Genomic DNA, 18,517 nt, shown 5'->3' on the forward strand with positions numbered 1-18,517 from the left:
ATAAAGGAGAATGAGTAAACTGTATTTTGATCTTTCCATTTAATGTAACATCACTGCAGGTTTGGCTGCTACTGACTTTGACGGAAAAAGGGATAGGCCATCAGCTCCATGTAACCTGGAAAGTTTGTAGAGTAGGTATCAATGACGGTTCAGCAGTACCATCATCCCTTTGTAGGACCGTCATGTCTGGGTTTTTTTTTTTTTTTTTTTTTATATTCCTAAAATAAAATTGAGAGGAATTTATGAAGACCAGAGCAGCCAGAATCCTGAGGCAGCTGTACATGGCAACCACCAAATTTCTGTCCTTCATTTTCAAAGCTTAACTATACAAGCCGTTGCTAGTAATCTGTCTCTTCAACTTTAGTGAATTTCCCCCATAGTTTTAAATGTGAGACGCATATCTGTTAAAATTAAACAGTCAGATTTCCTTTTTCAAAAAGTATGGAATGAATGATTCAGCATAAAAATAAATAACTATCTTCAATATATAGTATTCTTCACATTCTAATTTATGCTGTGCCACCTTGAGTGCTCAACCTCCGTATCCAAACACAGCTGTTAGAAGTAGTTGACCCCTTTATGAGAACCAAAGTGGGTCAGACAGCTCTTTATTCCCCCAAGGAGATCTTTCCTCCTCTACTTCTCCCCAACCTTGTGTCCACACATACCTCACACCATCACTTTCCCGCCTATGTCCTCTCCCAAGATCCATCCAGTCACCACTGTGAAAACCAGCTCAAGAGAGTTACCTACCAGGACAGCCAAGGACAGCTCTGTTTGATGCCAATGTAAGGTAAAAAAAACACTGAACCACTCTGGTCAAGAAGAAAGGGTATAATGTACCTGTAGTTTAAGATAAGGATGTTGGCCCACACTGTCCTGTCTTCTTTCACTCTCTCTGCTCCCTTTCACTCACATCTACTAAAGCCATAGACAATGATGATGTAGTTCAGCAGCTGTAAAAATAGGCAGAAAGAGCAATAGACGCAGAAAAAACATTTTTTAATAATAAAAATAAAACGCTTTATTTAAAAAAAAAGGTCACAAATGACAATCCCTGTAATTCAGTTATACATGCAAAACTGCACAGCTTACAGCAATATATAGTAATGTGCTATATATTCTTTGTATGTTGATTTCAATGGCACCCCAGTGCACTTCAACAACATGTCTGCGCAGTAACACATTTTGGGCATTCTGTTGTGCTCAGCTGCAAAGAAGAAAAAAAAAAAGCAGCAAAACACTACATTTTCATGTACTGAGGTGTGTTGTAGCCCATACATTTGAAAAGGCTCCTTAACACAATGCACCACATTGCACTTCAGTACATGGAAATGCCTGCATCCTGGTGTTATAAACAGGTCATTGATGTATTTCTTTCTTTTCTATTCATACAGTCACCTTTTCACAAAAAATTTAAACGGGAACTAACACTTTACAACCTCTCCCATAACACCCCCCCCCCCCCAACCACCACCATCACCCTTGTTCCTGCTGTACTTAACTCTGTGGGTGATTAGCTGTCAATGCCCATTCAACCAGTTTAGTTGAACAGGGATTTAAAATCCCTGCTCTTCTTTTCCTTATTTTCTTCCAAGATCAGATAAATTCTGATTGGTCAAAGTGGTGACGTGCCGGCACTAACAAAAAAGATCGCTCAGGTCTGTCCCAGAAGCCTTACAGAAAGAAGGGCAAGAAAAAAACAGGAATTTTAAATCCAGGATTGCTACCCTGACTGCATGGGCACAAAGGTAAATGTTGTGTTAGTTTAATAAAGATTTTTTTAAATTAAACATATATAAAAATGTTTGTATTTAGTTAACTTTCAGGCCCTTCTTCTTAAGCATGGTAGGACTGAAAGTAATGTAACCAGGGCTATACAGGAAGTGGCTGGTAATGCTGTATTGCAGCTGTCCCATCTGCATGCCACTGCTTTGTGATTTCTAGTCCCCAACGCCTCAAGTTTGAACAATATAGGCTGTTTGGGACTTTAGATGAGACACAAGCAGGTAATGCTTAGCATCTCCATCCCTGTTTTAGAAAAACTGAAGGTTAAGGGGATTAAGAGAGGTGCATGGAAACCAGTCAGCCCCCAGTCTGATGTACTCACTAAGGTTCCTACCTTCCTCTTTGATTTGTCATCAGTGTATTTTGGCCCTGAAGTCCTTTGCACTTGGTGTCAGCCCTACCTACTTAATTTCTGGTGGATTACAAGGAACACAGGCCTCCCCTCATCCCCCTCCCTCATTCTCATTCTCATCTCAATAACCCCTCAGTGTGCACAAGCCGAGAATAAAGCTCAACACTTTAATTGATATATTTACCAGATCAAAAGGGAACAAATAAGACAAGTTTATTGGTAAGGTTTATACTTTAAATATTAAAAGTACAAAATCTACACATTTGTCATAATATATACTGTACGTATCACATTGAAGTGATCTGTCATAAGCAGCTTGTGGTCTTATGATTTTTGTCGAGGTAACTTTCCCTATATTAATATTCAGATGAATGCAGTGTGTACATATCACTCATGCGCTCATAATATACCATACTTAGAGAAATGGATCTTACCATATCCTGGTTCAGTGGTCAAGTATCTCCTCTGCTTGACATTTGATTAATATTTTACATTATTCTGCAAGTAAGGCTCGCAGTTTGAATGACACATTAGGGCAATCACCAGCTGCTCATCATCATATTGCTTATTACAACTGTCAATGGTAACAGTGTAGCGAAAGGGCACAGTGTGATGGAGAAATACTCTCAAATGTCTTTGTACTTTGAGAGCCATGGGGAGCGAAGTCCTCCAAAGGGTAGTGGATGATAAATGACAATAATGTAAATGTTCCACACATGACATTGGCTCCAACTGAGTGTCTGAACTCCATTAACTCACTCAAGTTGAAAAAAAAATTACAAACTTTTGGCTTTAGCATTGTGTCTTTTATAGAAGATAAATGTGTTTCATTAGCATATAATATTTAGAGGTTATTTACAGTTCTTTTCATTTCCAACAATATTTAATTGTAATTGACATTACATTTGAATGTATATGATGCTTTTATTGGAAATTGCATACTCCTTTTGTGTGCAAACCTATTGGTAAACCAATATCAGGCGCAGTTAAATTTTTGGGGTTTTTTTTACACTGGGAAAAGAACATAACGAAAATAATATATATGTATATAGCATCTCTTATACTCTATAACACATGTAGTATATGTCCCAGTGACATTTTAAACAATTGTATCATGTAGAAATGATGTTATTTTTATTAACCCAATTTGTTGTTTTTAGGTTTTGCCGAGAATAAAATGTATGACTATTGAAGCCTAGTTGCTGGAAGCAACGGATAGTTTATGGCTGCTTCGTTTTTTAAAGAGAGAAAGAAAATGCTCTAGGAGTATAAATATTCTTTGTATTAATGCATGGAGCTATTTTTAACTAACAAAGAGAGTCTGTTGTACATTATCAGCTTGCAAGAAACTATTCCATTCTTTTTTTGTATTGCACTTAAAATACAAGGGATGCTTTGTCCTCTGCTCAGATCCATCTTATGGTTTTTAGGACAACAGTTCTGAGATTTCTATAACTAAAGAGGGCTTGGGCTTTGCTTTATGAATCATCAAGCATTGTACCTTCCATCCATTGACGTGTGTATCATAACATTGTATTTGGATCATAGCAGAAAACAAGTTTTTTTTTAAAAAGCCTTGCTTATTCTGCAGTGTGAACTATATCCTATATCAGGGGTGTCCAAACTTTTTTCAAAGAGGGCCAGATTTGATAAAGTGAACATGCATGGGGGCCGGACAGTTTGCCTGTCATTCTTTGGATCATTAACATTAAATGCAAATTAACAATTTTATGCAAGGTTTATTGCAAACGGCATTGTTTCATCACATGGATGACAAATCTAAACATGTGTTCAATCACTCTCTGCCTTTCATATCTGAAGGCCAGATGAAAAAAAATCCAGGAAGCTGAAATATATGTCAGGGACATTGTAAAGTACATTACATGATAAAAAAAGGAAAAAATCAGCGCTCGATTTCTTAAAATGGTGGACCAGGAATAATGTAATTAAGTATAATCTAAAAGGTGTGTATGAGGTGGTGTCACAATCATGAAAAAATAAACAATAAATATAATGAAATTCTAGTGTAAAAAATTCAAGTGCTAATGCAAGATGTCCCAAAAAAATGGACAGGGAAAAATGTCCGAAAGTAAACCACAGAAATATCAAATAAATGATGGATAAAGGTGATAAATGGTGTACTGTGATATTCATGATATGACCACAGCATAGCGAATCAAATCAATCAAAAAATGTATGAACATTTATCTTCATCTTTAAAGTACATTACATATTATTCTTAATAAAGGTTGACTGTTAACTTTTAAAGCGGAGTTCCACCCAAAAGTGGAACTTCCGCTTTAGGGAGTCCTGACCCCCCGACATGCCACATTTGGCATGTCATTTTTTGGGGGGGGGGGAGCGGGTACCTAGTTTTGACAGGTACCCGCTCCCACTTCCGCTCGGAGCGCCGCGGCGCCCTGAGCGGAAGTTCTCCTCTCCCCCTCCCTCCCTGCAATCTTCTGGGACACGTCAGAGGTCCCAGAAGATTGCCGGCCAATCACGGCGCGCAGCGCGACTTGCGCATGCGCAGTGGGTACCCGGCTGTGAAGCCGCAAACTGTAACAGCCGGGTGCCCACAGCAGTGATGCCGGCGCCGAGGGAGAGGATCGAGGCTTCTGGCGGCCGCATCGCTGGACCGTTGGACAGGTGAGTAAATGGCTGGAACTCCGCTTTAAGTTAAAAAAATATGAACAGGAACATAACGCCAAGTATACATGTTGTGTCCAAATATATTTATAACTGATTTAGACCAACTGACATTAACTGAGATTTTACAATGTATTTAATTCGGAGCATGCAAGCTCCCTAATGAGTCACACAAGGGTTAACCATATAGAAGCGCTATATGAACCCACCGATGATGATTAATGATGGCAGCAATAATAGTCATGAATGATGCCAATGTAGTAAATAGAACATTAAAAAGTTTTATTCAAAATCAGTTCCATGTGTGTATAAAACAGCAGTATACCTTGTACAATGACCCCCGCTGGATCTGCAATGGTGAAGCCAAAATAAGGAGTTAAAAACTCACAGCTTGGTGACCATCCAGTGTGTGTGAAGACATAAAACCAGCCAGAAACAATGCAGCAGTGTGGGCATTTGTGCCTTGCTCGGACTGTTAGGAGATGATTTCGGAATGCCTCAATCCTGGACAGGGAAGTGTGGAAAAGGGGACACACAATGCCCGGTATAGGAGGCAAGGAGGATTACCATCTGTGGCCGCTCTGATCACCCACAATGTGTGCCGACTGGGAAGGGGACCCGGACGTGATGTCAGACTCTGGGGGAAGGCAGACCAAAACGAGGCTTGAACCGCAATAGAGCCTCTGGTGGTGAGCGGCATGTGCGGTGGCCCAATGAAGGGGAGTGTGAGGAGTGCCTGCTTCTTGTATGGTTGTCCTGACAACTTTTCAATGTTCTATTTACTACATTGGCACCATTCATTACTATTATTACTGCCATCAGTAATCATCATTGGTGGGTTCATATAGCGCTTATGTGTGATTTACCCTTGTATGACTGATACTTTTGAACATCCCTCCTGGTGTGTTTTGTTCCCACACAGCTGCTATCTGACCCCAGGTGTTATGCCAATTATCATGGAGATGGCGCTGGTCTTGTCATACTAGCGCTGGAATTATTTGTGTTTTTTAGTGCTCCCCAATCAGGCTAAGTCCGAGGCCATATTGGGCAAGGGATATAAAGCAGGCGGTGCGTGTTAACAATAGTGTATTCACAAATAACAGGAAAAAACAGAATTGGATGCAGCGGGGCCGGGATGGACCATCATTTTGAGTATGTCATTTAAAACAGTAGCATACATAGGAGGATGTATAAAATGAATGGTAAAAGAACCAATATGGCATACGTGCAGTCCTGCAGCGTTGAAAGATCCAGAGATCCCAGGGGTCCTGAGCAGGGCTTGAGGATTCAAAGGGGCCGCAACAATAGATTTTTCCAAATTGCCTTATTAAAGCGGCCACGGGCCAGACTTTGGACATGCCTGTCCTGTATGGTGTGTGCTGATGTTTCTGTATTGGTAAAAATAGTAGGTTTGGGCAGTGATGTTCCTACTGTGGTTGCAGAAGGTATTGTCAATACTGATCTCAAGAGTTTAGTCCTGAGTCCTTTCCCTACTAACCCCCGTGTAAAGATTGTGAAAATATCATCATGTGGATGTAAGTACATCTCTGGATCAGGACCATCGGGACTGAAAAAAACTTGAGTATATTGTGCTGATGCATTTTCATTCATGATTTCCTTGTATGTTGTTGTTCGTCTTTATAGAGGGATGTACTTTGTGTGCAGTTTATGGCTGTCCCAGTAGATGTCATGCCTTCACAGGTTTATGCTCAAATGAGCATTGTATTAACTCATATTAAACCCATAACTATATTTTGGGTGTTGTAGGTCTCTGGAAGTCTGATGCACGCACAGCCCAATTGTAGTTATCCAATGCTTCATTAGTAATGTAATTTGTTCCACAGTGTGTGCTATTATATGTGCAGTGTGAGTTGTGGTAGGCTTGTAGACAGCTGTAACTTTTTTTTTTTTTTTTTTACACAATTTAACAATGTGCAAGATTACAATCAAAGTTGTGTCTGATGTCATTGTAAGTTGCTATTTCAGAACTCCAGGCGAACCATTAACCACTTGCCGACTGCCTAACGACGATTTACGTCGGCAGTCAGCCCCTCACAGGCAAAGCGACGTGGGTCTAATTCGCTAGCCTGTGAGGCTCTAGGAAGCAAGCAAGCTCCCGATGTCCGCCAGGCACTCACGATCGTCTGTAAACACAGCCGCCTGTCATTCTCCCCTGTGTAAGAATGGAGATCACACGGTTCTACTATGTAGGACCGTTGATCTCTGTTCTTACACCAGTAGCCACATCCAATCATAGTAAGAATCACGCCCCTAGGGACACACTTAACGCCTCCCTCTCAAATGACGTTAACTCCTTCCCTGCCAGTGTCATTTTTACAGTAACAGTGCATATGTATAGCACTGATTACTGTAGTAATGTCACTGGTAACCCCAAAAATGTCAGTCAAGGGTCCGATCTGTCTGCCGCAATATCGCAGTCCTGCAAAAAAAATCACAGATCGCCGCCATTACTCGTTAAAAAAAACAACAAAAATGACAAAAATCTTTCCCTTAGTAACTTTTGCGCAAACCAATCAAAATACGCTTTTTGCAATTTTTTTTTTACCAAACATAGGTAGCATAAAACAAATTGGCCTAAAATGTTAAAAAATTTTGATTTTTAAATTATTTTGGGGGGGGGGGATTTCATATAAAAAAAAATGTGAAAAATATTGTTATTTTTGCAAAATTGACGCTCTTTTTTTGTTTATAGCACATGATCAAAAAATCGCACAGGTGATCAAATACCACCAAAAGAAAGCTCTGTTTGTGGGAAAAAAAGGACGTCAAATTCATTTAGGTACAATTGACCGTTAAAGTCACGCAGTGCCGAATCGCAAAATAGGCCCTGGTCAGGAAGGGGATAAAATCTTCCGGGGCTTAAGTGGTTAAAGAGGAGCTCCAGGCTCCTTTGGAAAAAAAATTAATGTCAGAAGCTACAAATATTGTAGCTGCTAACTTTAAAATTAAGACACTTATCTGTCCACTATTCCTGCGTTGGGTGTCCTTACCCGAGACGATTTTTCAGTCGACTCTTTGGTGCTGATGCCTTGCGGCTTCACAGCCGGTTCCCTACTGCACATGCATGAAACATGCTGCACTTTGTGAATGGCCCGGCAGGGGGGGAAGGAGGAGAGGGGCCAAAATGTGGCAGCAGAGGGGGAGGCAAACAAACATATCTTCCCCTTTTGGGTGGAGCTCCACTTTAAATACACAGCTGTTAATAATTACGTATCCTTTGGCAGGTAATACAGCAAACAAATATGAGTTTCTAGCATGAATTTAAAGTGGTTGTTAAGCCACTACTATAAAATCATCTAATCCACTCTGTAATATAACACTAAGTGCTCCTGTGCCTGTCTTAAAGAAAAAATATCCAGATCTGTACCTATATCAGATCGGCTCTCCGCTCTCTTCTCTGCCTGCCTGACCTTTCCAGTGGGCCGGCCCCAGCACTGCTGCTGACGTCAGGCGGGGAGGAGGGGAGAAGAGGCAAGAGAGAGCCTAGCAGTCACGCGATTGCTAGGAGCCGCTCTGATATAGGTACAGATCGGAATATTTTTTCTATAAGACAGGCACAGGACTACTTAGTGTTATATTACAAAGTGGATGGGACCATTTATAATAAATATGAGAGCAGCAGGAGTGGAGGGGCAGGCGCTGACACAGCAGACAGGGGAGGGGGGAGAGGAGAACAGTGCAGGGCTGCAGATGACAGAGGCACGTAAACTGACCACAGTATCAGGACTCAGCAGCCATGATACCTCGTGGTCATTTTACAGAGGGGAGGGTAGAAACTGGCAGAATCAGCTGGGTTTTTTAGGTGTTACAGGGGCAAATTACTCAGCACAAGCACTGTGCTATATACAGTGCCTTGCGAAAGTATTCGGCCCCCTTGAACTTTGCGACCTTTTGCTACATTTCAGGCTTCAAACATAAAGATATAAAACTGTATTTTTTGTGAAGAATTAACAACAAGTGGGACACAATCATGAAGTGGAACGAAATTTATTGGATATTTCAAACTTTTTTAACAAATAAAAAACTGAAAAATTGGGCGTGCAAAATTATTCAGCCCCCTTAAGTTAATACTTTGTAGCACCACATTTTGCTGCGATTACAGCTGTAAGTCGCTTGGGGTATGTCTCTATCAGTTTTGCACATCGAGAGACTGAAATTTTTGCCCATTCCTCCTTGCAAAACAGCTCAAGCTCAGTGAGGTTGGATGGAGAGCGTTTGTGAACAGCAGTTTTCAGTTCTTTCCACAGATTCTCGATTGGATTCAGGTCTGGACTTTGACTTGGCCATTCTAACACCTGGATATGTTTATTTGTGAACCATTCCATTGTAGATTTTGCTTTATGTTTTGGATCATTGCCATGTTGGAAGACAAATCTCCGTCCCAGTCTCAGGTCTTTTGCAGACTCCATCAGGTTTTCTTCCAGAATGGTCCTGTATTTGGCTCCATCCATCTTCCCGTCAATTTTAACTATCTTCCCTGTCCCTGCTGAAGAAAAGCAGGCCCAAACCATGATGCTGCCACCACCATGTTTGACAGTGGGGATGGTGTGTTCAGGGTGATGAGCTGTGTTGCTTTTACGCCAAACATAACGTTTTGCATTGTTGTCAAAAAGTTTGATTTTGGTTTCATCTGACCAGAGCACCTTCTTCCACATGTTTGGTGTGTCTCCCAGGTGGCTTGTGGCAAACTTTAAACGACACTTTTTATGGATATCTTTAAGAAATGGCTTTCTTCTTGCCACTCTTCCATAAAGACCAGATTTGTGCAGTATATGACTGATTGTTGTCCTATGGACAGAGTCTCCCACTTCAGCTGTAGATCTCTGCAGTTCATCCAGAGTGATCATGGGCCTCTTGGCTGCATCTCTGATCAGTCTTCTCCTTGTATGAGCTGAAAGTTTAGAGGGACGGCCAGGTCTTCGTAGATTTGCAGTGGTCTGATACTCCTTCCATTTCAATATTATCGCTTGCACAGTGCTCCTTGGGATGTTTAAAGCTTGGGAAATCTTTTTGTATCCAAATCCGGCTTTAAACTTCTCCACAACAGTATCTCGGACCTGCCTGCTGTGTTCCTTGTTCTTCATGATGCTCTCTGCGCTTTAAACGGACCTCTGAGACTATCACAGTGCAGGTACATTTATACAGAGGCTTGATTACACACAGGTGGATTCTATTTATCATCATTAGTCATTTAGGTCAACATTGGATCATTCAGGGATCCTCACTGAACTTCTGGAGAGAGTTTGCTGCACTGAAAGTAAAGGGGCTGAATAATTTTGCACGCCCAATTTTTTAGTTTTATATTTGTTAACAAAGTTTGAAATATCCAATAAATTTCGTTCCACTTCATGATTGTGTCCCACTTGTTGATTCTTCACAAAAAATTACAGTTTTATATCTTTATGTTTGAAGCCTGAAATGTGGCAAAAGGCCGCAAAGTTCAAGGGGGCTGAATACTTTTGCAAGGCACTGTAACATGCTTTAAGGGAACAGTATCTTTTTTTTTTTTTTTTTTTTATAATTGTAACAAACGCTTTAACTGAAGCAGTGTTAATTTCGTCGACTAAAACCGACTAAAACTTTTTCGTCTACTAAATTAACACAATTTTAGTCGACTAAAATACGACTAAAACTAAAATGGCATTTTAGTCAAAAGACTATAACTAAAACTAAATCGAAATTTGCTGCCAAAATTAACACTAGTGCATGCTCAAAGCTTAATACCATAAATAATAACATATTAGATTTTTCACTCCAGGACCAGCAGTAGTATATAATGAGTTTGGAAATTGTAGAGAAATGCTTAAATAATGCATTACAAATTACATTTGAACTACACCCATTCGATTATAGATGACTAAAATTAGCTTTAGTCGACTAAAATGTACTGGAGTTTTAGTCGACTAAATACGACTAAAACACTTGCAGAAGACTAAAATGGGACTAAAACTAAAATGCCATTTTAGTCCTAAGACTAAAACTAAATTGAAATTTGCTGCCAAAATTAACACTGAACTGAAGTCCCACTCTAAGAGATTTTCATTAAATAGATTTTAAACTTGAGTTGGTTGATTATCGAATTACATTTAGCTTTTGAGATGAATCCAGTTGGCAATAACCCAACATCCAGTATCCATTGCATCAACAAATGGCTGTTTTTTATTTTTGCTTGTCATAAATATAGAATTTTATGGACATAAATTGTGGGAGCAAATTAAAATGCATTTTATTGTGTATAATGGCCTAATTATTTCAATTCATATGGTTAAATGGGGTGAATATTTCCTTAACCACTTAAGCCCCGGAGGATTTGGCTGCTAAACGACCAGGGGGTATTTTGCGATTCGGCACTGCATGACTTTAACGGACAATTGTGCGGTCGTGCGACACTGTACCTAAACGAATTTGGCGTCCTTTTTTTCCCACAAACAGAGCTTTCTTTTGGCGGTATTTGATCACCTGTGCAATTTTTTGATCACGCGCTATAAACAAAAAAAGAGCGTAAATTTTGCAAAAATAGCAATATTTTTTTTTATATGAAATTCCCCCCCAAAAAAATGTAAAAATCAAAATTTTTTAACATTTTCGGCCAATTTGTTTTATGCTACCTATGTTTGGATGTTTGGTAAAAAAAATCGCAAAAAGCGTATTTTGATTGGTTTGCGCAAAAGTTATTGCGTTTACTAACAAAGGGAAAGATTTTTGTCATTTTTGTTGTTTTTTTTTTTAAACGCGTAATGGCGGCGATCTGCGATTTTTTTTGCGGTACTGCGACATTGAGGCGGACAGATCGGACCCTTGACTGACATTTTTGGGGTTACCAGTGACATTTCTACAGTAATCAGTGCTATATATATGCACTGTTACTGTAAAAATACACTGGTAGTGAAGGGGTTAACTTTATTTGAGAGGGAGGGGCTGTGTGTGTCCCTAGGGGCGTGATTCTAACTGTGATTGGCTGTGGCTTCAACTGTATGCAGAGTGATCAACGGATCTACATAGTAGATCCATATGATCATCTCTCATACAGAGGGGAGAATGACAGGCAGCTTGTTTACACAAGCTGCCTGACTTTCTCCCTCTCCCCCGCCGATCGCAGAGTGGCCGGCGGACATCGGGTCCGCCGGTCACACACGCGGGGGGGTCCGTGACCACGCGGGGGCGGGAGCGCGCCTCCGGCGGCGCGCGCTCGCTCCCTAGACCCTCACAAGCTAGTGACGTAGCCCTACGTCACTTTGCCTGTGAGGGGCTGACCGCCGACGTAGATAGTCGTGCGGCGGTCGGCAAGTGGTTAATGTATTGCAGTTTGTGAACAGTCTTCCGCAGTCTTCTTTTGGACTGTGGCCTGCTGGCATGAGTTGATTTGTCTTTAAAACATCTGCTTAGATAGTTATTTCAGTATATCCAATGCTTTTGTAACTCGTGTCATTCATCACAGCATATTACATCTTGTACCTGCAAGTACATTTTTTTTAGTCCTACCAGTTTTTTCTAATTATCGTGCATAGGGGCCTTATCTCTGCCCCCCCAATTAAAGAGAACTAGTCATGACTAAGCTTATGTAAACAGTTTCTGGCATGTCAATTACCTGACCTTTTATATGTTGCACAATCATTATGTGGAAATCAGGCTAATGCTAAGTCAGGCAGTGGCTGGCATTGTACTTTTCTAACTTGGAGACAGTAACATACTTGCCTTAACCATGTTGGTTACATCAGCATTATAAGTTGTGCATTGTAAAAAAACTCTTCTAAAATTTGATTAATGATAATAAATTTGCTTTGCTGTGTAGAGACAAAGTGCAGACTGTTGGCTTTTTGTGTAACAGTTATTGCAGTGATAATAATTTGCACACTTAATTTACCTCTGCTTCTCTCTAGATGGAGCATTCTGTTTTGGTAGCTTTTGGTTTTAAATGTTAAAAAACAAAAGTTCATGGTACTTTGGTGATAAAGTCACACTTGCTTCTACCTAGTTCTTTCTTTGCATACCCAGTATAGATTATGTAACATTCACTGTGCGTCCTAGATTTTAACATTTTTGACATGTGGTGATTCATTATAAATTCTCCTTTTTAATCTGATTTCATTCAGGGTTGCATTGTAACAAATATATAAATGATAAAAGATATACATACAAATCTACAGTAAACGTTGTAAATATGTTCTCTAGATTTATTCTGCCTAGTGTAACCCCTTCCTATAAAGTGCTATGAACATATACTTGGAGTTTAGCATGAAAAAGCTAGATGAGGCTAGTGGGAAGAAGGATTCATTGTTTTCTTTTCACAGCCCTGCATTCACATCTCCCTCTTATTATTTGCAGCAGATGTGAACCAGAACAATGGCACCTCATCCAAGGGCACGGCGGTGACTGACTCCACAAGCACAGAAGACCCCCAGGATAATTGGAAGGAAGCCAACACAACTGACACTCGCCCACATTTGGTCCGCCTATTTTCCCGAGATGCTCCAGGAAGGGAGGACAACACCTTCAAAGATCGGCCTTCTGAGTCAGATGAGCTTCAAACCATCCAAGAGGACAGTGGATCAACTTCACCAGACACGGATTTGATGGCCTCTCAGAAACTGTCCCGCCACGGATCAAAGCCAATGGCTTCAGCAAGCACTTCAGACCGCTCTAGATATGGCCATGGAGCTCACAGCAGATACAGAGACACAGGCCTTCTTGACTCGCTTGGCAGGTTCTTTGGAGGTGACAGGCATGTTCCTAGGAAGGGAAAGGTGAGCACCGAGGAATAGGCAAAAACTAACCAGAACAAATACATGGTGACACAGTGGACAAATTGCATTAGTCTTTACCCCCCAAAAAAAAGCATACCTAAGAAACAAGCTGATTTGAATAATCTTAATGCCTCCTTTACTAATCTTGTGTATTAATGTTGTACTTTAATTCTGCCATACGTAGATAACCTGTTACTGTTTAATAAAAGAGGCAGAGCTGTTTTCTTCTGACTGCTAATAAATCATCTATGTTGTGTACATGTAGATTTTTATCTAATGCATCTAGCAAAGGTACATTGATTTTTTTTTTTTTGTGCTGTGGTTGGGTGTGGCTTTAGCAGAAGTCAATCTTAAATTGGTACTGGTGCACATGTGAATTCTGGACTACTCTCTCTGCAGTCCATAAAATTTAAAAATGCTTCACCTGGGCTTTAATATGCAGTATGTCTTTTTTAAATATTGATCCTCCTTTTTAGGTTTGGTGTAGTGCCTTATTCCACAAAGGATGTGTCTGACATCTTGTGTGCCATCTTACCTGGAAAGCATTTTCAATAATAGCATATTGCAAGAATGTTAGCTTATCCAAACTTTTCAGCACTGCAGCCATCAGCACCAGTTTTTGTTTCCTAAAAGATTTACTGTATTTTACTATTCTCTAATAAGTAGAACACCAAATATGGATCAAGCTGCTTGGCAAGTGTTGACTGAAGTAGATATTTGCTAAAAATATACTGAAAATGTTTCATTTTATGGTACCATTAATTAATACATTGGCACAGACAAATCTACATGGATGCTGAGCCATAAATTGAACATTGGATTAATATAATTTGACAGTTATTGGCCACAATTTATATATCAGAAATTCTAGGTCAACCAGTAACGGGTGACCTGCCATTACATTGCAGTTTACCATGTCTGTGTGCACAACTCTATACAATGTGAAAGTCCCCTAAGAGTGAGAATGGAGTTGATTTCCTAAAACGGGAAAGTGCAAAATCTGGTGCAGCGGTGCATGGTAGCCAATCCGCTTCTAACTTCAGCTTGTTCAATTAAGCTTTGACAAAAACACCTGAAGGGGGGGTAGGTTTCTCTGCAGATCGGCACCAGATTTTACACTCTCCACTTTTAGTAATTCAACCCCAGCGAGTCTTTTCTTAGAGTCATACTCAGCTGCAGCAGATACAAATATATGGTACTACAGATTCTATTCATTTTTACAACTGTGTAATGCCTCAGTGAATGTAATAATCAGACCTCTATGTATATTGATTGCTATATTTTAAGTGAATAGTCAAATTTAAAACCTATATGCTATATGTTTTTATATGATGCCAAATTTTAAAAACTCTGTAATGGGTCAATGACATGGCTGGACAAATCCCAGATATCATGTAGCCGTGAGCCTATATATATTAAGTTGATACCTAAGGTTAAACTGACTGGGTACTGAATTCTGCAGGAATGTGTCTATCCCTCGTCATTGTCCTTGATTATCACTTTGAACTTTGTTTCATAATGGTATATCCTTGTTAATAAATTGTACATTGAGTCTTGGCATTGGCTTGTTCCAATGCCTGTAATGGTACCTATTTTTAAGCACCAAAATGATCTGTCATTGATTGCTATTGTAAAAAAAAAAAAGGAACCTTTAACTCTCTGAAATACGTTCTGTAGCCTTGACATTTTAAGCCTTTTTAACTTTTATTCTTAATATAATTCAGTGTGAAAGAACTTTAATATTTTTTGTACAGAAAAGAATGACAACTAAGTAGTGTCGGACGTAGCAAAGGCTAGATGTTCAAGGGCAATAGAGGAATAATATGAGATGATACAGATACTTGTATAGAACTGACAAAGGTGCAGGTTGTACGATAACTCAACTGGAAGACTTAGACAGAAGTACTGTTCAGTATTCTTTGAGCCAAGGTCATCGCAAGGACAGAAATGCGCTGTATAGAATGTTTAAAAAGATCACGTCTATATCTTTTATGTAGCTAGCTTTCATTTTAAAAAAAGGACATGTTGTTGTATCATGTTACCATGAGTATTTTAAATGACTTTAGTGTATAGAACATACTACAGTTACATAGTTGCCTATGTAATATACTTAGCAAAATGAATAGTTATTCTTCAGGTAATATAGAACAGCTGTAATTACAGCGGTTCATAAGTAAAAGTGGTGCATAAGTGACCCATAGCAAATCATTAGCTTTTTACAGGCTAGTGCCATTAGACTTGTAAAAGCTGGTGTGTAATCGGTGTCATTGCACATTATATATCTTTGTATTATGTTATATAACGAAAGTCTATTGTATTAGATGTTTGTGGCGGAGCCTGGTCTTGACAAGCTAACATTAGGGTTCGGATGAGAAGTTTGTATTACTGTTTTTGTTCTGTAGGTACGCTGCCATTAGTATATGTAAATGGTTTATTGCCTATTTCTTGTTCCTCTGACTTGTCTAGAAGTATAGATACAGAACATAGCTCCTTCTCCACATATTACCTGTTATTTCTTGTTAATCTTTGTTATATTAAGGGATCAGCAGAGATCAGAATAAATAAGTGGAACTAGCTCCTTATTCCTCTATTCTTCGGTTCCACTTTAAGTCACAAGTAATCGAAGAAATCATTACAGTTTTGCAATGTAATTATTGCTTGGCTTTTGTTTAGATTTTGGCTTAAATGATTATGGGTGAGCTAAGCACAAGCCAATCCTTTGTTTTAGCTGAACAATTGCTTGTTTATGTGAGTGGTCAATCCTACTTTTGTTTGGTGACCACTATAAGAGAGGCTTTATAGAAAGAGAGCATAAATTTGTCATGCTAATTGCGTAGGTGTAAATATGTCCAAAGACTACATTGTGAATTATTGGTGTTTTGCTCTACTTTTTTATGATTGCTGCCAAATGATTGGACTCTGTAACTGTTTATTGTGCACCTATAAACCTTAGATGAAGTACTTTATAGAAAATTTCATATGTGACAGATGGTATTAATGATAACCATGATGTACAATACTTTCCATCTATCCTTAGCAGTCTGCACTAGCAGATGATAGACAGAAAACAAAACAGCAGAGATAAACTCAGGACATACTTTTCCCTCAAATTGTATCATCTCAGGACACTTTCTAAACTAGAAGGACAATTTCTTATTACAATGAAGTGTACACAAGTGCCTGTTTTGGATGAAATGCGGGGTCCATCTTAAGCCTTTCTTATCAAGCACAGCAGACATAATTGTACTTTTCTGCTGAATTTCATCCTCAAAATTTTACTTTATATGACTTTAAGATTTCAGCAGATCCAGTTCTGTTGTTTCATTAAAGTTGGAACTCTTAATTGTGTTCATAAGTTGTTTGCAGATCTCCACCAGTAACCGGTAATCAGAAATTTGTCGGCTTCTGATGTGTGGTCACTAATACATGGTCAGATCACAGTAGTTATGTTGGAGTTTCCATCATTAATTTGTTGGTTGCACATGCACAGTTATTAAATAGGTTGGCTGAATTTCATCAGGCAACACTATTTGCTTGTGTCACCAAGATAGAGGATTTATAGCCTTTTATTACCTATAACTTTATCTTGAAATAAGTTTTATGTATCCATTTGCAGAACTATTTTAAGTGTACAATCAATGCATTTATTAAGAGTGTAGACAAATAGAAATTGGTATATCTACAAATTTGCATGCAAGTGCATGTCCTTGTTTCTTGCACCAAAATAATTTTTGAGGTGATGAGCTTTTAGAAAGCAACAAGGATTTGAGGATGACCAGACAGAGATGATAATGTTAGGTTAACCTGCTGCTCCAATCAGGTGTTTCCTTTGTATGAAGCGGACATTAGGCAGTTAATGGATTGTACTACATGCACAAATATTTTAGAGCCTCTATTAAAGCCTTTTAAAACAATCCATATGCTGGCAAGCCAAACTGCATATTAACCTGCCTGATTTCTACATAAAAGTATGCAGTGGTAGGATGCCGATTGTCATGTATGCAATTAGTTGATAGCCCCACACTGTGGTTTTGACTATAGTGACCAGCTGTCCACAGTGCTGTCTTTTATCACTTAGTGGTACTAGGCGGTTGCACTCCTTCTATGGTACATAAAGTGATGCCTGTCTTAACCTTCTAACTTTTCAGTCACAAACAGCTCAAAGTCAGATGGCATCCACCAGTGTAGGTAGTTCTGCACCAGCTTTAGGGTGGAGCCCTAGCTATATATGTATTATGCACTCATGGTGAGTGTGTGCACTGTATTTTTCTATGTGTATTCTCCGTACGCTCTGATCCAAAATGTAACATGAATTGTGGTACGCTATTTTAAGATACAGTGTTATAAAAAATCAAATATATATAATCTATATGCTGCATAACTATAATGTTTCTTGATTACTGAGTGTTTTTATTTCATTGTAATGGCTCCCTATATCTGCATCTATATTATACTGCTTAAATTGTTACTAACTGCCACTTCTAAACAATTTCAATGTATTTGATTCATGTAATATACTCTGTGTATTTTGATTTACATGATTGTGTTAATTTTGAGCTTTGTATGTTGTATAATAAACATTTATTGATAAAGCATAAATACTAACTGCCTTTTTACTTTGCTATTATTTTTGCTGCTATTTATTTTTTTATTACATTTGGTGGGTCCTGCTGTATAGTTTTATGACTAGATCTGGCTGTCATATAGAACACAAATTATAAAATTAAGGGTTCTGAGAACAACAAGAATAAACAAAATACCAAGCAAAAATAAGCAGCTCAGGCTTTCGGTTGTTATGCCCTACATACAATAACTTACAATACATACAATAACTTACTGTTTTCCATTAATACAGTTTAACATCCCCACCCACCAAATACATAATTGTTCTCCCCCCCCCCCCCCCCCCCCCCATCTGATGGATCACTATAGAAAAAGTTGGCTGTCAAATGTTTGCTCCTAT

The 18,517-nt window shown here is 39.1% G+C and overlaps 1 protein-coding gene across 2 annotated transcripts in view; it reads left to right on the forward strand.

The window, feature by feature from the left end:
* Window positions 1-18,517, forward strand: part of MBP (myelin basic protein) — a 226,728-nt gene that overhangs the window by 167,900 nt on the left and 40,311 nt on the right. The window contains exon 3 of one of the 2 annotated variants that reach the window (XM_082259263.1): window positions 13,136-13,554. In XM_082259263.1, the coding sequence (XP_082115389.1) occupies window positions 13,136-13,554 (419 nt within the window). The remainder of the gene's footprint in view (window positions 1-13,135; window positions 13,555-18,517) is intronic. The other variant, XM_082259264.1, reaches the window with a different exon arrangement.

The sequence above is a fragment of the Pelophylax lessonae genome, assembly GCF_965119305.1.
Source record: "Pelophylax lessonae genome assembly, chromosome: 5".
Classification (NCBI taxonomy): Eukaryota; Metazoa; Chordata; class Amphibia; order Anura; family Ranidae; genus Pelophylax; species Pelophylax lessonae.